The sequence below is a fragment of the Phascolarctos cinereus genome, unplaced genomic scaffold (genome assembly GCF_003287225.1).
Source record: "Phascolarctos cinereus isolate Bilbo 61053 unplaced genomic scaffold, phaCin_HiC Scaffold_139;HRSCAF=708, whole genome shotgun sequence".
Classification (NCBI taxonomy): domain Eukaryota; kingdom Metazoa; phylum Chordata; class Mammalia; order Diprotodontia; family Phascolarctidae; genus Phascolarctos; species Phascolarctos cinereus.
In genome coordinates this window covers 17,429-44,619 of record NW_027555446.1, presented here as the reverse complement: position 1 = coordinate 44,619, position 27,191 = coordinate 17,429, and the positions used below count along the sequence as shown (strand labels likewise).

The 27,191-nt window shown below is 51.7% G+C and overlaps 1 protein-coding gene across 1 annotated transcript; it reads right to left on the bottom strand.

Moving 5' to 3' along the window:
* Positions 1-10,787: 10,787 nt before the first annotated feature.
* Positions 10,788-23,248, bottom strand: LOC110204213 (SUN domain-containing protein 2-like). Its single transcript, XM_078150035.1, is given in 18 exon segments — positions 10,788-11,111; positions 11,382-11,416; positions 11,419-11,473; positions 12,301-12,468; positions 12,620-12,744; positions 12,975-13,060; positions 13,240-13,311; positions 13,313-13,434; positions 13,825-13,952; positions 13,955-13,989; positions 14,383-14,426; positions 15,884-16,011; positions 16,999-17,068; positions 18,286-18,382; positions 18,670-18,778; positions 19,008-19,144; positions 19,818-19,986; positions 22,896-23,248. Coding segments are annotated over 17 exon segments (1,668 nt in total). The 5' UTR covers positions 19,961-19,986; positions 22,896-23,248; the 3' UTR covers positions 10,788-10,997.
* Between the last annotated feature and the right edge of the window lie 3,943 nt (positions 23,249-27,191).

Below are 27,191 nucleotides of genomic sequence, written 5' to 3'. Positions count from 1 at the left end.
TAGTTGTGTTCCTCATACCTAGAGTGCTCTCAGTCATCATCTCTGCCTCCTGGTTTCTCTGGCTTCATTTAAGTCCCAGTTAAAATCCCACCTTCTACAGGAAGCCTTTAATTCTAACACTTTCCTTCTGTTGATGGTTTCTAGTGTACCCAGCATACAATTTGTATGGAGTTGTTTGTCTTCCCCATTAGACTATGAACTCTTTCAAAGTGGGGGCTGTCTTTTGCCTTTCTTTGAATGCTGAGCCCTTAGCACAGTGCCAGATATAGCGTAGGTGCTTAACAAATGTTTATTGACTGACTGACTTTAATGCAAAGTTGAACACAGGTGAAAACAGTGAAAATGTATTGGGAAATATTAATTGGTCAAAAAATCAACACGCAAATCACAATCATAATGCATTTATTAAGTGTCTACCTTGTGCCAGGCATTGGGACTACTGGGACAAAAATGAAACAATCTCTGGCCTCAAGGAGCTTATATTTTGTCAGGAGAGACAACACATACAAATATAGGTATAAATAAAATATATACATGCTACACTTGGGATGAGAAGGGAAGCATTCTCTTCTACTAAGGCACTCTAGGTCTGAGTTCCTGGGACCCTAGGTTCACACTCTAGGAGATTCTGATCCCTAAAGAGAGACCAGACTTTTCTTGAATTCTCTGACTCATTAAATCCTCCTAGAAAGCTTCTAAACTAAAGCTAAGGAATGACTTGTAACACCAAGGTCTACCTAGAAGGGACTAATAGGATTTCTTATACTACTGAAGAAGGAAAAAAAAAATTGCAAAGTATATCTTTTTAGTTTAGTACAGCTATTTATTCTTTCCACACACACACACACACACACACACAATACTAAAAACACAAAGTAATCACAAGTACTCATTGACAAATACTAAAATCATGAAGCAGTAACCAATCACTAATTATTATACTCTCCCAGGAGATTGCTACTTAAAGCATTAAATCATGAAACAATCTTTATGAGACTGACAAACAAGCTCTTCACTAAGAATGTTCATAGCACTCAGTTTTTGAACAGTAGTCATCTTTACTTTGAGAGGTTGCTAAGAAAGTCAACCTCCTGTGTGGCAACTGGCAACAGAGTTCATAGTCTCTTGAAATCATAAGGTTGTTTGCTTCAAGGCAAGAAACACCAGTCTCAGGATCATTGTTTGATCACCTGTGCTAGGCAAAGAAACACAAAGTAGAAGAGCAACTATGACCTTGATGATCAGTCTTAGATTCAACCAGGGAACATGGTCAAGTGATATAGGGTCCCCCAATGCCATCTTCCTTAATGTCTGAGAAAGAGCACGAAGATTCTAAATGTGTTGAACAGACAGGAAGAGAAAGTGAGCAAATAAGAATTGTCTTTAAGTTTAATGAATGGGGCAGCTCTTCGTGATAAGTGACCAGTTGTCTCCTGCCATAACCATAATGGTGGCAAAGGTTCAATCAGGAGTCAGCCTTTCCTTATTTATACTCCTCAGCAAGGAGCCAGGGCAATTTTGTCCTTGGAAGTAGGCCAGCAACGAGGCAACTGTAAAGGAGAAGGGCATTTGCTCAGCTCCTGGGAAGTGTCCTAGCCAAAGCAGAGCAAAGCAGACGAGAGAGAGTTCAAATAACCTCCACTACAAACAAAGTAGATACAGAGCAATTTTTATTGGGGAAGGTACTAGAAGCTGGGAGAATGGCAGTCAGGAACTGAATTACTTATAGAAAGCAGTGCTTGATTTGAGCTTTGAAGAAAATTAGGTATTCAGACAGAGAAAGCTATGGAAGATAAGATTTTGAGATGTGCAGTCTAGCTAGCCTTTGCAAAGGCCACAGGGATATGAGATGGATTGTTATGTGTGAAGAACAACAAGAGAGCCAGTTTGGCTGGGCTAAAATGTATGTGAAGAGGAATTATAGGTAATAAGTCTAGAAAGGTATTTTCTTATTTGTTGAATGAGGCAATATGTATAATAAGCACTTAGCACAGTGTCTTGCAGATATAGGTGCTAAGTGCTATAAAAATACTTATTCCCTTCCCCTACCTAAATACTATTGTACTAATAATTACATAATTAGTGGTCCTCACTTTGGAGACCATGGCTCTATACAGATTGGATCTAAGAGTACAAAGAAAAATGAACAAATAAGGGGAAAATCTTCAAATAAGTTACTATATTACGACATATAAGGTGCCCTAAGTAGAACAGGCCTTGCACTAGCCTACTAAGTATCTGAAAAAATTTTTTCCCTCTGTTTTTCTGCTAGGCAGTGGTGTTAAGTGACTTGCACAGGGTCACACAGCTGGCAAGTGTTATGTGTCTGAGGCCACATTTGAACTCAGATCCTCCTAACTCCAGGGCCGGTGCTGTATCCACCTGGCTGTACCAGGGAAATTTTGCTCAAGTAACTTCAAGACAATTTTAACTACATAAGACCGAAAATTTTTACATAAAGAAAACCCAATATGGCTAAAATTTGAATGGAAGCAGGTAACCAAGAAAAAACTTCTTGAAGAAAGTCTTTTTTGAGAAAGATTTCATTTCCAATTGACTTCTGGGAGGCAAGATGGTAAGGTAAGAAGTAAGTTGCTCCTACTCTCCCTTACTAACCTCGAAAACCCCAGAAAATATTGCCCCAAGAAAAAACACTGGAATAGATGACCTGGCAGAAAGACGAGGTGCACAGCCTTTGAGCCCAGGAAGCTTGAGGGACTAACAGGAAAGGTTTGTCTTGCTCTGGTGGAAGAAGAGTAGTACAGGGTGGGAAGCATCCCACAAGCCAGCAGCAAGCCCAACCTTAGCAAATCAGGGGAAGATCCTGAGCCCCAGGGTGGGGGAGCAGTCAAGCACCAGCACCAGGACCACACTCCCACTACCCCAAGTACCTTGCTACAGGTAGGGAAACAGGTAGACTCTAGCTTGGAAAACCACCACATATGCCAGAAGGCAGGCTCCTCCAGCATCCTCCTTCCTCCCAGTCCTTCACCACAATTCTAGGAGGCACAACTCCAGCCCGGTAGGCATCCTCCTGTAGCCAAATCTTTCAGTGCTTCAAAACAGCCTCGGTGAGCTAGTGTCTTCCAGGGGCCAGACTTCCTCACCTCATCTCTGACAGCTTTAGTGTTGTTGACCACAATGTTGACAAGTGGGGCCCTAGGCCTTCCCATCTGCCTGCTCATGAACTCCAACCTTAATGCCTCCTCAAAGATTTCCAAACTGTCAAGCCCTGTGCACCTCCATATTGGAGTTTTGGTTTTGTTTTGTTTTGTGTTGTGTTGTTTTGCTTTGTTTTGTTTTGCTTTGCTTGTGGGATAGAATATCAAATAGGGGGAAAACTAGGCTTAGCACTGGGGGATTCAATTCAGTCATGGACAGCCCTGTACTTGGGGGTTTATGTAGGGGAAGTTAGAGGATGGAAGAGAGGCACATGTGCTTTTGCACAGAGGCTGTGCAGCCAAAGAAGGGGCAGCCACTGTGTCCTGGCACACAGGACAGAACCGTGTCCTCACCTAGGGCTCCAGGCATTACAACTCCCCATACCTCCTCTGCTGTCCCTGTCCTGGCAGCGGGAGACCCACCCCCGTGCCTGTAGACACTGCTTGCTCCCTGCCCTGGCGGCCACTTCCATGGAAAAGTCTCCCTCCCAGTCCTTTAGCGGAGACCCGGATAACACGTAAGGGAGCTCCCGTGGGAAAAGCGGGGCACGCATCAAAGGGGCCGCGAGGAGAGAGCGGGAGTGCACTGGGTCTAGGACCAGCCGGGCCTTCATCCTGGGGGGATCATCTTTGGCCTGAGGCTGCCCCCCATTACACGGTTGCTTACAAGGCAGCTGGCCTCTGGTGTTTGCAGGAGCAGCACAGCCACGGCCGGGCATAGATGGGTAATGAACCCCATTTCTGGGCAGACAAGAGGGGCATGTGCCACGAGGACACTAGGTGAGTCAACCCTGGGCACAGGGCTGTTGCCAGTCCTCCCTCTTCCCAAGCACACTCACGTACGCCGGTACACAGAAACAAACGCACGCACACAGAGGCCACTGTCTCTCACACGTGTACGCAGGCACTCACAGCCCTAAGGAAATCAACCAGACTTTGTCGTAGAGGGAGGTGAAATGCATGCCATTCCTTGGCGTTGGGACTTGAGCCCTGTCCTGGTCAACTCGATTTTCGGTTGGTTTGTTTGTTTGTGTGAGAGGGACATGAAGCAGTGGATCAAAGAGTCCTGGCGCTGAGGGACTCCACTGAGTCATGGACGTCGCTGTTCCTGAGGATTTGTGGGGAGAGCTTAGGGGATGGAGCGGAGGCATAGGGGATGGAGCGGAGGCAGCGGTGCAAAGCAGGTGACTCTGGGGGAGGGGGTCAGATGTGCCCTCGCATAGAGGAGGGCACGGAGCTTCAGAAACTCCACGTGTCTAACACCTTTTCTCCCGGCCACGCCATGCCAGAGTGTGGCCCGACGGGGTCCCTGCTGAGACGGCCATGTCCACTCCCGGAGCGCCCCATCTGCATCAGCGTCCGGGTCCTTTGATGGCTACTAGAGTGAGGTCGGGGGAATGCTGGCGCGTGCCAGACGAATTGGGAGAACAAAGAAGGCGCGAGCTCTTGCTAGGGGCAGCCAGATTTGGATCCCGGCAGGATCATCCTTGGCCTGGGGCTTCCCCAGTTTAGAAGCTTTGCTAGAGACCAGCTGGGCACTGGCATTGGGAGGTTGAGACTGGGTATAACATGCTAATGAGCCCCATTCTGTCCCGACAAGAGGGGCATATGGGGCCAGGGGATTGGGAGGGTCAGCGCTGTGCCCTGGACTGTGGCCTGCCTTCCCTCCCCCAAACGCAAATCGTTACGTACACACACACACACACACACACACACACAGGCGCTTACACCACTAGGGAAAACAAAAGGGCTTTGTCCGGGAGGGCGGTGGAAAGTCATGCCATGTCTTGGCATTCGGAAATGCGCCTTGGCCAGGACTATTGGATTTTGGTGTTGTTTGTAGGAGAGGGAGATGAAGCAGGGGCCAAAGAGCCTGTGGTTGAGGGACTCCGCTCAGTCATGGACGTCGCTGTTCCTGGGGATTTGGGGGCAGATGTTAAGTGAAAGAACAGAGGCAACTGCGTCCGGGAGCAAGACTTGAGCGTGTAGATGAGCCCTGTGAATGAGGGTGAGCAGGCAAGAGGAGGTGCAGACACTGTTCCCCAGCACAGAGGAGGGCACGGAGCTCCAGACCATCCCCCTCTCTACCACGTTGTCTCCCGGCCACAATGTGCCCGGGCGCGTCTCGATGGGCTACCTGCTGATCCCGCTAGGTGTGCTCTGCGACCGCACCGTCCAAGTCCTCATCCGCATCCGCATCGGCGTCCGCGTCCCTTGTGTCTACCGGTGTAACGCCTGAAGAACGCTGGGCGCGAGCTAGAGGGAATGCGGGGACAAAGAGGGCGCGAGGTCGGGCTAGGCACAGCCAGGTTTTCATCCTGGCAGGATCATCCTTGGCCTGGGGCTACACCAGTTGAGAGGGTTTCCTACAGGGCAGCTGGGCTGTAGCATTGGCAGGATGAGAGCGGCCACAACGTGGCTTCAAGTGCGTCCTGAGCCCCATTCGAGCCAGCCAAAAGGGGCATGTGGGGCCAGGGGACTGGGAGGGTCAAGCCAGTGCACGGGACCGTGGTCATCCCTCCCTCCCCCCAAACACAAACAGGTACAGGCAAACGCGCTCCCACCCACATACATACAAGGAGAGACAGACTGACACCGGTAGGAAAAGCCAGCCGACTTGGTCTCAGAGGGACGTGGAAAGGCACGCCAGGGCCTTGGCTCACCTTGGAGGCCAGCTCTGACCTTTGACACAGGATTTTGGGTTTTGTACAAGAGAAGGATATGAAGCAGGGGGGCAAGCAGGCCAGGCAGTGAGGCATTCGACTCAGTCATGGACGCGCCTCTACATGAGGATTTGGGGCAGAGAGGAGAGTGGATGGAGTAGACACTCGTGCCCAGGGCCAGGTCTGGGAGGCATGCAGTTGTGCCATGGCACAGAGGGCTGTGAGACAAGCAGAGGTGCAGACACTATGGCCTGGCATAGAGGAGGGCACTGTGCTCGCTGCCAGCTCTACAGATCCTTCACCTCCCTAACGTCTGTCCTGGCAGGGCCCTGGCCTGGTGCCGCTTGTCCAGGGACCTAAGGAGATAGCTAAGTCCGTCCCCACACCACTGGGTCTGCATCCACAGCATTCTGGAGAATTCCCTGCTTGCCCTTTCACTCTGGTATAGAGGTGGGGGGCCTTCAGTTTGCTGGGGATCATGTTTATGAACTTCCCAGTGGGCTAGGGGCCATCCTCCCCATGCGGCTGGAGCGGCTGCTCCCACTGCCCTCTACACCCAGCAGCCCTTCCATGCTGCCCACCCTGCCCCCGTCGTGGCTCCTACTGGAGCTGACTTGGACTTTATTGCAAGGATGGGGATGTCCACAGCCCATTGAAACTCTGGCTGCTGAGGGAGGGAGTGGAAATGGCCCTCCAATATTCAGGAGAGCCGCCTGTGCCTCAGAGAGGCCCAGCGGGTCAAGGCCCACTAATACCTATTTTTTTTATTAGTATAATTTTCATTCCTTAATATTTCTTTTAAAACTTGGAGTTTCAAAGTCTCTCCCCTTCTCCCTGCCCATCCCCACAGCGTCATTGAGACGGCTGTATTTGCAGTCATGCAAAACAGAGCCATAACACTCATGGTGGGAAAGAAAACATAGACAAAAAGAGTCAATACAAATAAAGAAAGTGAAAAAAAAGAGTTGCTTCAATTTCTCTTCAGACACCATCAGTGTTCTCTCTCTGGGGATGGATAGCATTTTTCATCCTAAGTCCTTCAGCGTTGTCTTGGATCCTTCCTTGTAGTGCTGAGAAGAGCTAAGTCATTCCCTGCTGATCATCTACAATATTGCTGTGACTTTGTACCCAGTACATTTCACTTGGCATGAAACCTGTGTAAGTCTTTCCAGGTTTTTGGAGAGCATCATGGCTATCACTTCTTGTGGTATTTATATGTTAGAAAAATTTGGTCTTTAGCAGAGAAACTTGCTTCGAAAATCTTTTGACATTTCATATTGCTGCGTGTATTTCTTTCTTTCTTTTTTTTCTTTTTGGTTAGGCAATGGGGTTAAGTGACCTGCCCAGAGTCACACAGCTAATGAGTGCTATGTGTCTGAGGTTGGATTTGAACTCAAGTCCTCCTGATTCCAGCGCCAGTGCTCTATCCTCTGTGCCACCTAGCTGCCCCAGTTCCATCCTATTCCCCTACCCGCATTTCTTCTGTTCTCTCTCTCTCCTTTCACCACGTCCCTCTTCAATTGTTTTCTTTCTGATTACCACTTACCCCCATTTGCCCTCCCTTCTTTCACCTGCCTTCTCTGAAAAACTTCACCTTCTATTTTCCTCTAGGGGAAGATTCATTCCTATACCTCTTGCCTGTGTATCTTCTTTTCCAGTTACATGGGAAAACAATTTTAACATTTCTAGTTAAAACTTTGAGTTCCAAGTTTTCTCCCTTGCTCATTCCCCACCCACCCTCACTGAGAAGTAATTCAATATACCTTATACCTCTGTAGTCATGTCAAACACTTGCATAATGGTGATGTAGTGAAAGACTAACTACATTTCCCTCCATCCTATCCCACTCCCCTGTTTATTCTATCCTCCCCTTTCACCTTGTCCTTCCACAAAAGTGTTTGCTTTGACTCCCCACTTCCCAATCTGCCCTCCCTTCTATCACCCTACCTCTTTTCCCCTTCTCTCCTACTTTCTTGTAACAGAATAGACATTTCCATACCCAATGCAGTTGGGATGCTATTCCTCCTTATACCAATTCCAATGAGAAGAAGTTACACTCCTTTTCTGTCACTTCTCCCCACTGCCCCTCCACGGTTCAAGCTTTTTCTTACCTAATTTACCCTATTCTACCTCTCCCTTTCTACTTCTCCCAATACATTCCCGTTTCACTCCTTCGCTTTATCTTTTCCATATCATCCTTTCATATTCAACTCACCCTGTGCTCTCTCTCTATTTTCCCTGCCACCACCTTTATCATTAGTAGGGTCTCATCAGTTACAAATATCATCTTTTCATTTTTCCATTTCAGGAAATGGAAGGATTCCTCACAGGTTTTTGGCTCTTCTGCCTTTCCACCTCCTTATTCTTTGCCACCCCCGTCCCCGCACCACAGAGGTCTATAGCATCTCTGTATTGAACACCCACAAAGGCCTACTCTAGGCCTACTAGATGCAGTGGATTGTCTTGGGATAACAGTGGGAACTAGGTTAGCTTGCAATCCTTTTGCCATTGTCTTTTTAGGAGGCAGAGGTCTGTTAGCCTCACTTTCCATTCAGTACTTTAGAGAAGGTGCATTGGTTCATCATGTAGGTGGGAAGTGCCTCATGAAGAAAGGCATTTGCAACCTCAGTGGGACAAATGTTTGATCAGACTCTGAGCACTTCTCCACCTCGGGTCAATGGAGTGGTGTGCTTGCATGGTACGAGAGCAGCAATTGAAGGCACAAAAAGTTCGGTTCTTGCTTAAGCTGCCAGGGTCAGAGATCCCTTGTAAAACAGAGCCCTCTGAGCAGCTAATGTTCACTTCGATCAGAGAAATGGTGCCAAGTGAGCTCAGATTTTAGCAAAGCTTTTGACGGAGTCACAGATGCCAGGTGGATTTGGAAATAGTTAAGGGGTTCAATGAAATGAGTGAACAGGGAAGGGAAGCGGGCATTCTCCCTAACCTAACGTGTCAGCCAAAAAGTACTGCATTGAACCCCAATTCATTCGAAGTTGACATTAGTTAGAGTGTCTGAAGGGCCAGAAGACATCTTTTCATCTGGTTTGGAAGTAGAGATATGGGCTCAGAACTTCTGTAGAGTAATGGGACTACCTTGGGGCCCCACAGCCCTATTTCTGCCCACTCTGGATGGGGTGACAGGAAACCCAGCGGCGTCTGGAGGCCTCCTTCCATCTCTGGTTTGCTCTCCATGGAGTGAGTTCCTTCTTCCCCAGTCTGCCTCTCCTTGAGACATCTGTGGGGACTGCGTGGTCAAGCCGTGGCTGGCCACAATTCTGCTCTGAAGGAAGACTATTTTCAACAGCCTAAGGAACAGGCTGTCCTGAGGGGATGCTCTGACACTGAGATTCCAGCCTCGGGATGGGGAATTCCCATCTGCAAGGCACTTGCTCCCTTCTAACAATTTCCCAGCAGCCTGCTCTTCTCTGGCAATCAAGACTCTGATGCTCCAGGGCCCCTTTCCATTCTGACTTTGCCGGTGGCTGCCCAGGATCTAGGCCAAATGCTCCACCTCCTTGGGCATCCTCTGGCCCCTCTAGCTCTGGATCTCCAAGACAGGGCTTGGGCTTGGCTCCTCTACTGCCCAGTGCACTCCCCCTACCCCCAGGCCTCCCTCAGCAGAACAGAAGGTGCCCTTTGAACAGTGGTTTCCACCACAATCCTGCCTCTTTGCCCCCACTGCTCCAGCAGGTGGCTTCAACAGCAACCTCCCTGTGAGGAGTAGATAGGAAGCAAACACAGATTCAAGAGAAAATTGTTTTTTTTCCCCTAGGCATGAATGAGAATCTATCCATTACAAAATACAACTAGAGAATTCCACAGTCATCTTTGTGATGGGAATGAGCGAAGTCCCTCTATGGAGGTTCCTATGTAGAGCTGCTGAAATGCCAGCTTCCTGGGGAGGGGACAAAAGCAGAGGGAGCAGACGGGCTGAGGGGCAGCTGGGGTCAGCCCCGCACCTACTGCTGCGGTCCCTGAAACCTACAGAAGAGTGGGCCCCTCTGCTGGCTTCAGGACCCAGTGGCCAGCCCTGTGGTGTGAACCGCTGCCTTCCCTCCTGATGGTAAGAGGGAGAAAGGACTGTGATGCCATTGTGGGCATCAGTGCTTGACGGGTACCCTGCCCGGGAAGCTGGGGCTGCAGTGAATTTAACTCTGGGCCTACAGGGAGGCAGCCAGAAATGAAGCCCTTAGCTGTTCTATCTGAGAAAAAAGAACCTGAACTACATCTCTGTACAATAGAAACACTTCTATCTCTATACATAATAATCTGAGGTTCAGTGGGCCAAAACATTTGCCTTCCCTCTCCCACACCAGCCTTCACTGCAAAAAGCTCCCCCAACCCAAACCCTATCCCCATAAACTTAATACCTGCTCTATGCTAACCAAGCTCAAAAGGAACTAGATTCAGAGGTCAGAGTAAGAGCCTGATGAGCCTCCAATGCCCTGTTTCCCTGTAGAGGCACTTGGGCCATGTGAGGTGCAGCTCAGGGATAAAGGGCAGCTTTGACTCAATGCCTACCCTACAAGAGGCCAGGCAAGGACCCTTCTCCTCAGGCTCCTGGCCAGTCTCCTCCCCACCATAGCCATATCAGCTGGAGCTGATGGTCCCAAAGGAGAGACCACAGCGACTGAGCTTCAGGTCAGGAGGTGGAAGAAGGCATGGCTAAAGTGGAAATGTAGAGTCTCTGGGCCGCCGAGGAAGGCAGGAGAAACCTGGCAGCAGTAGGAGAAGGAAGGCGCTCTCCCCATGGCCCCTGGCTGCACTCTGAGCCCCCTTCTTTGTCAGCTTTATCTAACCCACGACTAATGTTCTATCTAACAGTACTAACTTCCACTGCAGTGAAATGAAACCCCAGTGGGTACAAGGGGCCAACTAGCTATGGCTACAAGCCATGGTGACGAGCTGTTTCTAAATGCCACTGCAGGTGATCTTGGGTGAAAACTTCCCCCAAATCCGGTTGTTGGCCTTGTGAGAAGCAAAGGCTCAGCCGGTTGTCTTCTCCATCTCTGAGTGGGCCTGGTGGGGCAAGAGGGCTCCACGGAGGTTTTGTCTCTGTCCCAGAAGGCACAGTGGGCAGAAGAGATTAAGCGGGGGCAGGGAGGAGGAGGTGAGAGAGCTGCTTTGTGGCGGCTGAAGGAGGAAGGGGTGAAGGCAGCAGGCTGGGGCGGGGCTAAGTGGCAGGCTTCCCATGGACCCTGAAGCGGTAAATGCACGTATAGTCAGGGTGACCCCAGTTGCTGAGGATTCGCAGCTCTACCAGCTGGTATGGGGCTGTGTCGTTGCCCTGTGGGAGAAGAGAGTGGGGTCAGGAAGGCCTGACATCCCTTGGTGCAAGCCCTGCCCCCACAGCCTTTGTGCCCCAGTCTTCCTTCAAAGAGCAGTGGCTCAGTTAAGTCACAAGGTTTTCCCTCAGCTTCCTATCAGATCCAAGGGGTCCTGGCTTCCACTGCAGCCACTGAAAAACCACAGCAGCCCTGTGGCCAGTGATCCTGCCTTCCAGATCACCAGCCTTCCTGGGACACTGGCGGACTGCTGTGGGAGCCTCCCTGCATACCTCCAAGTGGAAGGTCTGAATGGCCTCGCCAGCTTATCGTAGGTGAACTGCCCGAGGGCCACCCCGTCTGCCTGAGAATCTTCATTTAGCCCCTGTACAAGGAAAAGCAAAGGGAGGGGATGGATGGTCACATGAATGGATGCCAGGCCTGTGCACAAATAGCATGCTGTTAGCACATGCATCCCAAGCAATGTAGGGAAGGAAAGGAGTGGGGAGGCTGTGGGGGAGGAGGAAGAGGTGGAGGAGGACAGGCTGGAGGATGCAGTAGCAGCAGGATAAGTTGGGGAGGGGATAGGAGAACCAACAAAAGCCACCATGAGGTTGCCTTCCTTGATCCCCTCATCTGCTAGCATCTCTCTCACGAACTCAATAGACAGAGCCTTTGCCCTCCATGCCCTTGGCCTCCCTCTCAGCTTCTTCCCCTAAGCCTCTGAATGGCTTGGCACAAGCCACTAAGTCGTGTGAGCCTCAAGTTCTTCATCTGTATCTGGATTGGGATCCTAAAGTGTCCCTCTTGCCTCCATTTGTCACCTTCTGCTCTGGCTCCCTCTTTTCTCTCAAAGCCTCCTCAGGTGGATGTTCCAATTCTGCCCTGAGTGGTGACTATGTAGGGCATGGTGGTCACCGTCCCAGACCAGCTCCACCATGGCACACGTGGCCAGGGAGGCAACTTGCTGTGGAAAAGGTCCTTGTGGTAGCAGTGTCATCTTGGCTCTCTGGCTGCTGTCATTGTCCTTTCCTGGTTCCTCTTGAAGAAGAGGGGGAGGAGCAGAAGGGCTGGGCCTGGAGTCAGGAGACCAGCCTCAATGTCACACGTGTCAAATGGGCACACCGTCGCATTCCTCAGCTGGCAATGCTGCTGTGAAGAAACCACTTTCTGCCACTCTAGAAAGGAGAGCTGGGAGGCTCAGGTACTCACCAAGATGACAAAGTCCTTTGGGGCACTGGGGATGTCAGCGGTTGGGGACAGAGCTTTTGGCACGTGCTCCAAGGTGATGGCAGTGAGCTGGATGCGGGCAGACAAGCGCACCACGACGAAGCCCTGGTGGCCCCTGAATGCCCAGCAGTTGCCAGGGTAGACGTCTGGCTGTGGGCACAAGACAAGGCAGGTGAAAGGAGGCAGCAGATGGACAGGTCCTGGTGGTGGGGCCACTCTGCCTTGGGAGCCCAGCCTCAACAGAGGACGCTGAGACATGGGACATAGAGAGGCAAGCTGGGGGACCTTTGTTCAGCGCTACCTGGAGGATGAGTCTTGGGGACTGGAAATAGCGCCACAAGGGGATGCCAAAAAGAGTGAAATGGCCAGACCACTCCGTCCTCATGCCATACGTCGGTGACGAGCGGCGGCTGACGATGCTGGCCCCTGAAAGAGCAACAGGGAAAGGAGTGGGGGGAGACCTGAGGGCTGGGAGGACCCAGAGATGGCCTGAGGGAGCCCTCAAGGTGAGGGGCGCTGCCTGGCCATCAGCCCTCCTAACTGCCCCGGCCCATAAGGGGCATCTTCATTTGTCAATTCCTCCTGTCTCTTCAAGTCCATCTTGATTTTCCAATCCCTTTTGTCCCAAGCCCTCTGGCTTTCTGCAGGCCACCTACCTGAAGATTCCAGGGCATAATCCACCAGCCCGATGCGATCTGCACTGTACTTTTTCAGTGCCTGCTCTACGATCTGGTGTACTTCTAAAAGACAGGCAAGCACCATTCAGGGGATGGGCCACCTGCAGGGCTGGCCCAGTCCATGCAGGGGCCGGGCAAGTGAGCTACCTGGTCTGCCAGGGTTTCCCCCTCCCTCCTGGCAGCCTCCTCTCAGGGCAAACCAGTGACCCCAGCCAGGAAGATAGCGAGTGGGGCAGACCTCACCTCCTTTGTCACCCCGCTGGTCACTCCTTCCTTCACAAGGCTCAGCCTCAAGATGGCAGCACTTTGCCGCACACTTATCCTGCTCCTCTGTCATATACCTCAGGAGTCGGTGCTCTAGGTCACGAAGCTGGGCCTGCACCTCCCCTAGCTTCAAATGAAGGACCTGCTGAATCCAGCCAGGGACCTTAGACTCCACCTGGAAGCCACCAGACGAAAGAGCTCAGCAAAGCCCTGAGCACCAGCAGAAATGAGGAAGCAAGAGGGCCTGGACAGGGGGCCGGGGTGTCTAGAGTCACTCTGAGTTCTGGGGTCAGCACATGCCAGCTTGGTGTCAGGGAAGGGTTGGTGAACCAAGCGACTGGCATTTCTCCACTGCTTAATAATCTCATTGAACCCTCTAGGGGCTGTTATTCTCCCAGGTAACAGATGAGGAATGTCCTGTCCATATCACAAAGTGCACCCAGTAGGCCTACATGTATGGGAAGCGCCCAGTGGACAGCTTCGAGGGTGGTACCTCCCTTGGCTGACATAGCCCAATTTAGATGGAGAGATGCAGGTGGCCTAAGTCGGGGATGGGAGGACTCACCTCATTGCGCAGGGCCACCATCTTCTCTGGCCCAAGGTGTGATTCTTTCTCCACCTCAGCCTGGCTCTGGCTCAAGGCCACTAGCTCCTGCCTCAGGCCAACCAGCTGGGCCTCTAGGGAACCCATCGCTTTGGCCTTGTTTCCACAAAGCCTTCTTGGGAAGAACTAGCCAATGACAAAAGAAAGGGCAAGGTCAAGCTGGAGAATAGGCACTGGAGGATGGAGTCAAACAGAGGCCAGGAAATGGAACTGAAGGGGTTCTCCTGAACACAACCATGACTCAGTGCGAAGGACAGAGTCAGAGGCCTGGCTGAAAGTCTTTGCTGACATCCACTCCCTGCGAGACCCTGGGCACACCATTTCCCTCCCAGGCCTCAGTACCTTCAACTGTTCTCTGAGGTCTGCTTCAGTTTGGATCCATCTTATGCACATGCTCACCCAAGGCTTCTGGCTCCACTGACCACCGTCTCCCAGGGAATGTCACTTGTGCTCGCTCTGCTCTAGCTTTCGACCCCTCCTTCCCTCCTTTTCTCTTTGCCAGTCATTTGGGGGCCTTACCTGTGCCACTCAGATGTCTTGTGCACCACCCCGCTTTCCAGCTCCTGTAAGGAAAAAGAGGACACAATGAGACCGAGGAAAACACCAACCTTTACCCGGAGAATCCTAGAGAGTCAACGAAAAGAAATCGGTGAAAACAACGCCTTCAACCAAATTGCAGGATCGAAAAGAAACCCACGAAAACCATCAGCATTTCCATACATCAACTAAGAAAATCCAGCAGAGAGAGATAAGATAGAGATATTCCATTGAAAACAGCAGTGGTCCGCATACAATACCTGGAGTATACCTAGCAAGACACACAGCGGAACTCCAGGAACACCATTACAAAACATCCTTCCCACAGAGAGACAAATCTCAACAATTGGAGATAGATTCATTGCTCATGGGTATGTCAAGCCAACAGAAGCAAAGGGACCAAAGTACCTAAATTCACTTCCTTATTCAGTTGTCATACCAATCCCACCACCAGGAAAGTATTTGGGCAGCAAAGAACCAGAAACAAAGGCGAGAAGCATCCGCAGGGGAATGGCGAAACCAACTGTGGCTTATGGACACAATGAAGTATTCGAATGTTGTAAGGAAGCACAAGTGTGTTGTATACAGATACACATGACAAGACTTATATGAAGTGGGGCAGAGTGAGCGAAATGAAGGAACAGTACCAGATAAACAAGCACCACAGACAACCATGGAAATGGAGCGATTAAGCAACATCCCAGACTAAATGTTGTGAAAAGATCATGTCCGAGCGTGGCCCCAAAGATGAGCAAGGAGGACGTTCTTCTCTTCCCCTAATGCTGGGCTGGGAGTCTGCTGACATGGAATCTGCACAGAAGGCAGATCTCTGATGCTGAGTTGGTTGGTTTTCCTGAACTTGTTTCTTTCCCTCTTGTTTTATTCTTCTGCTTAAGGGATGGCTATGTGCGAAGGGGAGATGGAGAGGCTATACTGAGAAAGGTGGGGGATATGAAAGCAGAACGAGAAACTCTAAAGTCACTGATAAATATGTGTGTGTGTGTGTGTGTGTGTGTGTGTGTGTGTGTGTGTGTACTATTGTATAGATAAAGTTTGGTATGAATTTGGGTTATTTCTGTTCTTGTTTGAACTTTTGATCTGCTGCAAGCTCATCATGGCTCCAAAACTCAAATGGATAAGCTGTTGGTGGGTAGCCAACATGATCTGCACATGGCCTTCATGTCTTCCCCCTTGGTGAAGTGTTCTAGTCTCCCCGGGCTCCCAGGGTCACCGCACCGTGTGACAAGGTGCTAGGGGAGGCCTCTTGTGGGAGGCAACTGATTTCAATTGAAGCGGGGGAAGTGATGAGGCTGAGTTTTGGAGAGGCAGACATTGAATTGCCCAAGGTCTGAAAGTCAGCAAATGGCAAAGCTTGAACTTTGATCCTGTCTCCCACACTGGGTTGAGAGGATCGAAGTGGATTGTGCGTGGTTTGTCTGGCCATCTTGTGCAAAGCATTCCTGACACTGAGCTGGACACTGACCTGGAAATATGAGGGGGACTGTCCTGATTCCCAACGGTCCTCTGTCCTGCCGCTGCCCTTGGCTGCCCACCAGGAGAGCACAGCAGGGGGTAAGGTCTGTAGTCCATAGGGGTAGAAATACCAAGCACCTAGCACATGGGACAAAAGGCTAATTGAGGTAGAGGCTGAGGTGCCAGAAGGGCAAGAAGTCCAGGGTGAGGACTTCCACCCAGACAGAGTATGGCAGTGTCACCTCTAAGTGAGCTAGGACCCCAGCCCCAGGAAGGCAGATGCACTAGGGGTCACAGGATCTGGAAGGCTATGGCTCGAGCCAGCTGCACCCCAAGAGCCTTCAGGAAAAGGTTCCCTCTCTCATGATCCTCTCAGAACTCATGAAATCCTTTTGGATGAAGGCAAACATGAGGGAAAAGATTCATCTGGGGAGAGGACATGGAGACTGAACCTCCAAGTGCCGCCTTGTGGTCCCGAGCCTGCTCAACACATGGCCCTGTCCATTTTGAATGAGGACCACAGCCCCTGGTGACCATCTGATTTGTGGTGTCATCATTCCCTAGCTGGACTTGATGTCACAGTGATCAAGTGATCACTGTGTGATGTCGTGGCTCCTGTCCAAGAGTGCAGCCCTTCTGGGATCATGCAGGGAGGAACGCCCTGTCTGTTGTCACCAACTTCAAAGGGCAAAGCCCTCCAGACCTGGCATTGGCTGTGTGTCTAGCTCAGAGAACAGATTCCTTCCTGACTCAGCTCCTGCAGCAATCTCCCAGCCTCAGGTGCCAGGTCAGTGACCACTGAGGGTGTAGAGAAATCACCTCCCTGCCCCTGACATGCTCAAGGTGGGCGGGATGGCCACCTGATCTTGCAGCATGAGGCTGTGAGGCCCGCACACACAAGGTGTAGGGAGAGGAGAAGGGGAGACAGGACAGAACTGTGACATGTGCGGCACAAGAGCTTGCCCATATGTGGCCTGGGTCCCTTTTCCCAGGGCTTTTGACCCTTTGGCTCCCTAAAGGCTGCCCTTCAAAGCTCTGTCTTCCAAACTTTGGCGGCTGTGTCCCCACGGCCTGATCCTTCCCGCCCATCTGGTGGGTCCACCCTGGGCACTCCCCAAGACTCACCATAAGCCAGCGAAGCCATAAGCAACAGCAAGCCCAAGACAAAGACGAGCCCCTTCTTGCGAGTGCAAAACTTCCTGGATTTCGTCAGGGTGAAGGAGGACATGTTAGTGCCTGCCCTTCCCCACCCCAGGTTCCTGGGAGACCCTCCCTGATTGGCAAATGAAAGAACCCAAAGGGTGGGCCCACTTTTGCCCCTCCCACCTCCTCCATCTGCCACTGGGTACCCAACAAGAGGAGAGCAGGGCTGGCATGGACAGCCCTTGGGGTAAAGTGGAAGGAGAAAACGTGGCTTTTTGGAAGGCACTCATGTTGTTACGCAAGGTGACGTGTTGCCCTTTGACAGGTGCAGTGGAAGGTATGTCCCTATCAGGCCTCCATCAGAACTAGGTTCATATGGTGCTCATGAATTAGGCAGTCTTCTTTGGTCTCAGTCCTTACATGCTTGTCAGTTTGGGCTTGGAAGAGCTGCAGGACGAAGCCCTGCTGAGGCAGGCTGGTCACCATTGGCCCAGCCTGTGACCCCAAGAATCCAGGGCAGGGCTGGGCCACCTGTGGGCCTCGAGGACACATGTGTTCCACTAGGTCCTCTGGTGTGGCCAGAGTTCACAGAATCAATTGATCTGGTCAAACTGGGATTCAGTCCAAAAGTCACCCCCAAGCACCTAGAAGGCCACATGTGGCCTGGAGGCCTCAGGTTCCCCACCCTTGCTCTAGAGGCTCCTGGACTCAGCCCTGGATGCAGCCTGGAAAGCTGGCCATGCTCCTCCACAGAGAAACTGCAAGCATGGCCTGGAGACCTGGAACTGGGCAGAAATTCTGGATTGGAACCCCAAAGGAGGGAGTGTCCTGGGAAACTCAGGAGCCTCAGACTAGCAGAGGTGAACTCACCAGATTCACTTGTGATCAGAGGCAGGAACTAGTGAGGGGAGAGCTCCTAAGAGATACTCCGGAAGAGAGTCCCACTTAGAGTTGGAGCCAACCCACTTCCCTGAAGAGCCAAGACGAATGGGGGCTGGCATGTGCTCTGCAGGAGGGCAGGGCACACCCAAACCACCTCTCCCATCATCTTCTTCAGTGGAGACACTCAATGAAGCCCTACTTGGTAGCTGACTCTCAGGAGCAGGTTCCAGCTGTTTCCAGCACAGCCCTGGCCCTGACCTGAGTCTCTCATAAGATTCAGTGCATGAAAGTCTGCAAAAGCTGAAAAGAAACAGAGCAAAGCCCAAGGGGAAATTGACTTTGAGGACTGTGGATGCTAGATTGTGTCAGGCCCCAGGGAGGCCTCACTGACCTGATTGAGAGAAAGAAGTCCTGGAGGGAGGCAGCAGTGGTCACGCAGTGCCAGGTGGTTTTCAGGCGCCACTGGAATGCTGCAAAGAGCCAACTTGTCAAGATCCGAGCAGAGGGATTCCAAGGCTTCCCGCTGCCAGCCCATCCTTTCTTGCATCTACCCCCTCCCAGCCTGCCAACTCTGCAGCCCCTTCTTGCTCTTCTGCTCCTCCATCCTCCCACAGCTCTTCAGCTTTGCCTGGGGATATGTCCATAATAAGCCCATCTCCCCACGGTGTGCTAGAGGTCCTCCAGCCTGGCTCAGCTTGCCCTTGCATAGGCATGAAGAAGCTCTTCTAGGTACACTGCATCAGCGCTCCCTTGGGCACTGTGACCACCCACTGGCAGAAGCCACCTGAAAGGTTTATTGCCATGCAGCTAAAAATGCCAAGTTGGGAGGCACCATTACTGAAGTTGGATGCAGAGCCGGGCTGGTGGATAAGAGAGTGCCCTGAAGGGAAGGGAAGAAATGAGGATCCGGCCAGAAGGAGAGACAAGCACGTTTGGGATCTTGAGCCCCATCTCCATGCTCCACACCCCTACCTGGAGCTAGCTTACAGAGTTCTCTCTTTCTGGTGTCTGAGAGACGCCTGCCCCACCCCCAGCTATGGATCACCCTTTGAAGGAAGTGGGGCAGTGCCTGGGGTTGGGGCTCCAGGGCAGAAGGAAGTGATGCCTACCTGCACCATCATCCTCAGAGAAGTACCCTGAGGTGGATCCGGGGCTCTCCCAGCCTGTTACCCCTGTAAGCAGGTGAGGGGCTGGTGAGAGGCCTGGTGAGAGGCTTCGGACCATACTCGACTTCCTCCTCACAGTCCTGGGGGACAGCAAGCATGAAGAGAAAAGATATGAGGGTGAAAAAGAAGACAGGTGAGAAAGAAAAGGAAGGGGCAAAGCCTGGAGGGGCATGAGACTTTGCTGGAGACTTGGAGGCTGAAAGACAACGATAGCCAAAGCCCTCTTTTGCTGTTCTTCTTCTTTCAAGAGATAACTAATTTTTCATAAAGGAGGCAGGATTGAACCAAGGCCAGCTACCCCGGGCCAGTAAGGGCCTCTTTGCCAATGAAACCACCAAGATGAGGTATGAGAAGAGCTAAGAGTCATCTGAAAATGTCTCTCACCCACAGACCTTTCACCCACCTGGCTTCACCCTAAGAAGCTTAGGCCTTGGGGCCAGGGAGAAGAGGTCTATGGCTGAGAGGGCTTGTTCCCTGCCCAGTTGCAGGCCTCAAAGTCTCCAGCCTTCTCCATGCTCCAAGTTGCCTCTCCCCAGTTCCTGTTCTCAGAAGCAGAAGGCAGCAGCAGCCAAAAGTTGGGGTGCAAGAGGGGGAGGAAATTCTCTTGTTTGCGGGGAAAGCAAGCAGTAGAGTGATGGCTCCACCCAAAGAGGGGGCAGGAAAGAAATGTGCACATGGCAAGAGCCAAGGCCCTTGGCTGCCCCGGGCAGTTGTGATGGAGAAGGCAGCTTAGTCTCCTCTGGCTCCTCTTACCTGAGAGGACCCTCCGTGAAGTTGGTGTGCTGGCCAGCCACCTGGGAACTCCCTCTGCTGCTGCTGCTGCTGCTGCTGCTGCTGCTTTGCCCATCAACAAGTGCCTGGTATCGGAGGCGCAGGCGCTCACTGCGCCGAGACATCCTCCAAGCGTTTGACTTGAGTAATTCTAGAAATTCCACAAAGAAAGAAAGAGAACCAGTGCTTACTGACTGAGTCACTTGACGCTATTTTCTGGGAGACCCTCAGACGGCACTGATGCTGCTGACCTTGAAAGGAAGGGACCCCATTCCCCAGACTTCTTCCTCCAAAAGGAAAGATGGGCTGGCAGCTTCTCTCCTCCAGTGTTTCTGAAGCAGCTGCAAGGCTCATTCATGATGGCTGCCTACCACGGTCAACCTCACTAGCCTCATGGCCTCAGCTCAGCCCTGCCTCAGCCTGGCAACCAAGTCTACTCTCCAAAAGACCCTGTGGTGGGCCTCCCTACTGAAGCAGAGCCCCCACTCTCTGCTAACTCCTTTCTGGATTTCCCCCTTAGTGCATCTTTATCCAATCTGAGCTTGTGACACTGGCCTTGTGTTTGTTCTCAGCTTGCTTCACAAACACCGCTTTCTCTTCTCTCCATAGATTATAAGCTTGAGGGAAAGGACTGCCTTCTCTTCCAACGCTTTGGCTTCCCCCACCACCCAAAACCCTGTTCTGGTAGGTGGAAGGGGTCACATGGACTGGTCCACGCTAACCAGCTGATCCTAACCCTGACCCTTAGGCAATGGGCTTCATGAGAATCAGGCCTAGCCCTCCAAAGACTTTTTATTCCTTTATTTCATCATCACAACTCTTCAGGAATATCAGACTCATACTACAAATGAGTTAATGTTGACAAGTGGTCCCCCCCCCCCAAGGCAGGCCCTAGGCCTTCCCACTGCCTTCTCATGAACTCCAACCTTAATGCCTCCTCAGGGATTCCTCAACTGTCAAGCCCTGTGCAGCTCCATATTGCAGTTTTGTTTTTGTTTTCGTTTGTTTTGTTTTCTGTTGTGTTGTGTGGTTTCGCTTTGTTTTGTTTTGTTTTGTTTTGTTTGTGGGATAGGGAGATCAACTAGGGGGAAAAGAATGCTTCGCATTGGGGGATTCAAGTGAGGCATGGACACCCCTGTAGCTGGGGGTTTATGTAGGGGAAGTTAGGGGATGGAAGAGAGGCAGATGTGCCTTTGTGCAGAGGCTGTGCAGAGAAAAGAAGGGGCAGCCACTGTGTCGTGGCACACAGGAGGGAATCGTGTCCTCAGCCAGGGCTGCAGACATTGCAACTGCCCACACCTCCTCTGCTGTCCCTGTCCTGGCAGGGGGAGACCCAACCCCGTACCTGTAGACACTGCTTGCTCCCTGCCCTGGCGGCCACTTCCATGGAAAAGTCTCCCTCCCAGTCCTTTAGCGGAGACCCGGATAACACGTAAGGGAGCTCCCGTGGGAAAAGCGGGGCACGCATCAAAGGGGCCGCGAGGAGAGAGCGGGAGTGCACTGGGTCTAGGACCAGGACCAGCCGGGCCTTCATCCTGGGGGGATCATCTTTGGCCTGAGGCTGCCCCCCATTACACGGTTGCTTACAAGGCAGCTGGCCTCTGGTGTTTGCAGGAGCAGCACAGCCAAGGCCGGGCATAGATGGGTAATGAACCCCATTCTGGGCAGACAAGAGGGGCATGTGCCACGAGGACACTAGGTGAGTCAACCCTGGGCACAGGGCTGTTGCCAGTCCTCCCTCTTCCCAAGCACACTCACGGACGCCGGCACACAGGAACAAACGCACGCACACACAGGCCACTGTCTCTCACACGTGTACGCAGGCACTCACAGCCCTAAGGAAATCAACCAGACTTTGTCGTAGAGGGAGGTGAAATGCATGCCATTCCTTGGCGTTGGGACTTGAGCCCTGTCCTGGTCAACTCGATTTTCGGTTGGTTTGTTTGTTTGTGTGAGAGGGACATGAAGCAGTGGATCAAAGAGTCCTGGCGCTGAGGGACTCCACTGAGTCATGGACGTCGCTGTTCCTGAGGATTTTGTGGGGAGAGCTTAGGGGATGGAGCGGAGGCATAGGGGATGGAGCGGAGGCAGCGGTGCAAAGCAGGTGACTCTGGGGGAGGGGGTCAGATGTGCCCTCGCATAGAGGAGGGCACGGAGCTTCAGAAACTCCACGTGTCTAACACCTTTTCTCCCGGCCACGCCATGCCAGAGTGTGGCCCGACGGGGTCCCTGCTGAGACGGCCATGTCCACTCCCGGAGCGCCCCATCTGCATCAGCGTCCGGGTCCTTTGATGGCTACTAGAGTGAGGTCGGGGGAATGCTGGCGCGTGCCAGACGAATTGGGAGAACAAAGAAGGCGCGAGCTCTTGCTAGGGGCAGCCAGATTTGGATCCCGGCAGGATCATCCTTGGCCTGGGGCTTCCCCAGTTTAGAAGCTTTGCTAGAGACCAGCTGGGCACTGGCATTGGGAGGTTGAGACTGGGTATAACATGCTAATGAGCCCCATTCTGTCCCGACAAGAGGGGCATATGGGGCCAGGGGATTGGGAGGGTCAGCGCTGTGCCCTGGACTGTGGCCTGCCTTCCCTCCCCCCAAACGCAAATCGTTACGTACACACACACACACACACACACACACACACAGGCGCTTACACCACTAGGGAAAACAAAAGGGCTTTGTCCGGGAGGGCGGTGGAAAGTCATGCCATGTCTTGGCATTCGGAAATGCGCCTTGGCCAGGACTATTGGATTTTGGTGTTGTTTGTAGGAGAGGGAGATGAAGCAGGGGCCAAAGAGCCTGTGGTTGAGGGACTCCGCTCAGTCATGGACGTCGCTGTTCCTGGGGATTTGGGGGCAGATGTTAAGTGAAAGAACAGAGGCAACTGCGTCCGGGAGCAAGACTTGAGCGTGTAGATGAGCCCTGTGAATGAGGGTGAGCAGGCAAGAGGAGGTGCAGACACTGTTCCCCAGCACAGAGGAGGGCACGGAGCTCCAGACCATCCCCCTCTCTACCACGTTGTCTCCCGGCCACAATGTGCCCGGGCGCGTCTCGATGGGCTACCTGCTGATCCCGCTAGGTGTGCTCTGCGACCGCACCGTCCAAGTCCTCATCCGCATCCGCATCGGCGTCCGCGTCCCTTGTGTCTACCGGTGTAACGCCTGAAGAACGCTGGGCGCGAGCTAGAGGGAATGCGGGGACAAAGAGGGCGCGAGGTCGGGCTAGGCACAGCCAGGTTTTCATCCTGGCAGGATCATCCTTGGCCTGGGGCTACACCAGTTGAGAGGGTTTCCTACAGGGCAGCTGGGCTGTAGCATTGGCAGGATGAGAGCGGCCACAACGTGGCTTCAAGTGCGTCCTGAGCCCCATTCGAGCCAGCCAAAAGGGGCATGTGGGGCCAGGGGACTGGGAGGGTCAAGCCAGTGCACGGGACCGTGGTCATCCCTCCCCCCCCAAACACAAACAGGTACAGGCAAACGCGCTCCCACCCACATACATACAAGGAGAGACAGACTGACACCGGTAGGAAAAGCCAGCCGACTTGGTCTCAGAGGGACGTGGAAAGGCACGCCAGGGCCTTGGCTCACCTTGGAGGCCAGCTCTGACCTTTGACACAGGATTTTGGGTTTTGTACAAGAGAAGGATATGAAGCAGGGGGGCAAGCAGGCCAGGCAGTGAGGCATTCGACTCAGTCATGGACGCGCCTCTACATGAGGATTTGGGGCAGAGAGGAGAGTGGATGGAGTAGACACTCGTGCCCAGGGCCAGGTCTGGGAGGCATGCAGTTGTGCCATGGCACAGAGGGCTGTGAGACAAGCAGAGGTGCAGACACTATGGCCTGGCATAGAGGAGGGCACTGTGCTCGCTGCCAGCTCTACAGATCCTTCACCTCCCTAACGTCTGTCCTGGCAGGGCCCTGGCCTGGTGCCGCTTGTCCAGGGACCTAAGGAGATAGCTAAGTCCGTCCCCACACCACTGGGTCTGCATCCACAGCATTCTGGAGAATTCCCTGCTTGCCCTTTCACTCTGGTATAGAGGTGGGGGGCCTTCAGTTTGCTGGGGATCATGTTTATGAACTTCCCAGTGGGCTAGGGGCCATCCTCCCCATGCGGCTGGAGCGGCTGCTCCCACTGCCCTCTACACCCAGCAGCCCTTCCATGCTGCCCACCCTGCCCCCGTCGTGGCTCCTACTGGAGCTGACTTGGACTTTATTGCAAGGATGGGGATGTCCACAGCCCATTGAAACTCTGGCTGCTGAGGGAGGGAGTGGAAATGGCCCTCCAATATTCAGGAGAGCCGCCTGTGCCTCAGAGAGGCCCAGCGGGTCAAGGCCCACTAATACCTATTTTTCTTTATTAGTATAATTTTCATTCCTTAATATTTCTTTTAAAACTTGGAGTTTCAAAGTCTCTCCCCTTCTCCCTGCCCATCCCCACAGCGTCATTGAGACGGCTGTATTTGCAGTCATGCAAAACAGAGCCATAACACTCATGGTGGGAAAGAAAACATAGACAAAAAGAGTCAATACAAATAAAGTGAAAAAAAAGAGTTGCTTCAATTTCTCTTCAGACACCATCAGTGTTCTCTCTCTGGGGATGGATAGCATTTTTCATCCTAAGTCCTTCAGCGTTGTCTTGGATCCTTCCTTGTAGTGCTGAGAAGAGCTAAGTCATTCCCTGCTGATCATCTACAATATTGCTGTGACTTTGTACCCAGTACATTTCACTTGGCATGAAACCTGTGTAAGTCTTTCCAGGTTTTTGGAGAGCATCATGGCTATCACTTCTTGTGGTGTTTATATGTTAGAAAAATTTGGTCTTTAGCAGAGAAACTTGCTTCGAAAATCTTTTGACATTTCATATTGCTGCGTGTATTTCTTTCTTTCTTTTTTTTTTCTTTTTGGTTAGGCAAAGGGGTTAAGTGACTTGCCCAGGTTCACACAGCTAGTAAGTGCTACGTGTCTGAGGTTGGATTTGAACTCAAGTCCTCCTGATTCCAGCGCCAGTGCTCTATCCTCTGTGCCACCTAGCTGCCCCAGTTCCATCCTATTCCCCTACCCGCATTTCTTCTGTTCTCTCTCTCTCCTTTCACCACGTCCCTCTTCAATTGTTTTCTTTCTGATTACCACTTACCCCCATTTGCCCTCCCTTCTTTCACCTGCCTTCTCTGAAAAACTTCACCTTCTATTTTCCTCTAGGGGAAGATTCATTCCTATACCTCTTGCCTGTGTATCTTCTTTTCCAGTTACATGGGAAAACAATTTTAACATTTCTAGTTAAAACTTTGAGTTCCAAGTTTTCTCCCTTCCTCATTCCCCACCCACCCTCACTGAGAAGTAATTCAATATACCTTATACCTCTGTAGTCATGTCAAACACTTGCATAATGGTGATGTAGTGAAAGACTAACTACATTTCCCTCCATCCTATCCCACTCCCCTGTTTATTCTATCCTCCCCTTTCACCTTGTCCTTCCACAAAAGTGTTTGCTTTGACTCCCCACTTCCCAATCTGCCCTCCCTTCTATCACCCTACCTCTTTTCCCCTTCTCTCCTACTTTCTTGTAACAGAATAGACATTTCCATACCCAATGCAGTTGGGATGCTATTCCTCCTTATACCAATTCCAATGAGAAGAAGTTACACTCCTTTTCTCTCACTTCTCCCCACTGCCCCTCCACGGTTCAAGCTTTTTCTTACCTAATTTACCCTATTCTACCTCTCCCTTTCTACTTCTCCCAATACATTCCCGTTTCACTCCTTCGCTTTATCTTTTCCATATCATCCTTTCATATTCAACTCACCCTGTGCTCTCTCTCTATTTTCCCTGCCACCACCTTTATCATTAGTAGGGTCTCATCAGTTACAAATATCATCTTTTCATTTTTCCATTTCAGGAAATGGAAGGATTCCTCACAGGTTTTTGGCTCTTCTGCCTTTCCACCTCCTTATTCTTTGCCACCCCCGTCCCCGCACCACAGAGGTCTATAGCATCTCTGTATTGAACACCCACAAAGGCCTACTCTAGGCCTACTAGATGCAGTGGATTGTCTTGGGATAACAGTGGGAACTAGGTTAGCTTGCAATCCTTTTGCCATTGTCTTTTTAGGAGGCAGAGGTCTGTTAGCCTCACTTTCCATTCAGTACTTTAGAGAAGGTGCATTGGTTCATCATGTAGGTGGGAAGTGCCTCATGAAGAAAGGCATTTGCAACCTCAGTGGGACAAATGTTTGATCAGACTCTGAGCACTTCTCCACCTCGGGTCAATGGAGTGGTGTGCTTGCATGGTGCGAGAGCAGCAATTGAAGGCACAAAAAGATTCGGTTCTTGCTTAAGCTGCCAGGGTCAGAGATCCCTTGTAAAACAGAGCCCTCTGAGCAGCTAATGTTCACTTCGATCAGAGAAATGGTGCCAAGTGAGCTCAGATTTTAGCAAAGCTTTTGACGGAGTCACAGATGCCAGGTGGATTTGGAAATAGTTAAGGGGTTCAATGAAATGAGTGAACAGGGAAGGGAAGCGGGCATTCTCCCTAACCTAACGTGTCAGCCAAAAAGTACTGCACTGAACCCCAATTCATTCGAAGTTGACATTAGTTAGAGTGTCTGAAGGGCCAGAAGACATCTTTTCATCTGGTTTGGAAGTAGAGAGAGACATGGGCTCAGAACTTCTGTAGAGTAATGGGACTACCTTGGGGCCCCACAGCCCTATTTCTGCCCACTCTGGATGGGGTGACAGGAAACCCAGCGGCGTCTGGAGGCCTCCTTCCATTTCTGGTTTACTCTCCATGGAGTGACTTCCTTCTTCCCCAGTCTGCCTCTCCTTGAGACATCTGTGGGGACTGCGTGGTCAAGCCGTGGCTGGCCACAATTCTGCTCTGAAGGAAGACTATTTTCAACAGCCTAAGGAACAGGCTGTCCTGAGGGGATGCTCTGACACTGAGATTCCAGCCTCGGGATGGGGAATTCCCATCTGCAAGGCACTTGCTCCCTTCTAACAATTTCCCAGCAGCCTGCTCTTCTCTGGCAATCAAGACTCTGATGCTCCAGGGCCCCTTTCCATTCTGACTTTGCCGGTGGCTGCCCAGGATCTAGGCCAAATGCTCCACCTCCTTGGGCATCCTCTGGCCCCCTCTCTAGCTCTGGATCTCCAAGACAGGGCTTGGGCTTGGCTCCCTCTACTGCCCAGCGCACTCCCCCTACCCCCAGGCCTCCCTCAGCAGAACAGAAGGTGCCCTTTGAACAGGTGGTTTCCACCACAATCCTGCCTCTTTGCCCCCACTGCTCCAGCAGGTGGCTTCAACAGCAACCTCCCTGTGAGGAGTAGATAGAAAGCAAACACAGATTCAAGAGAAAATTCTTTGTT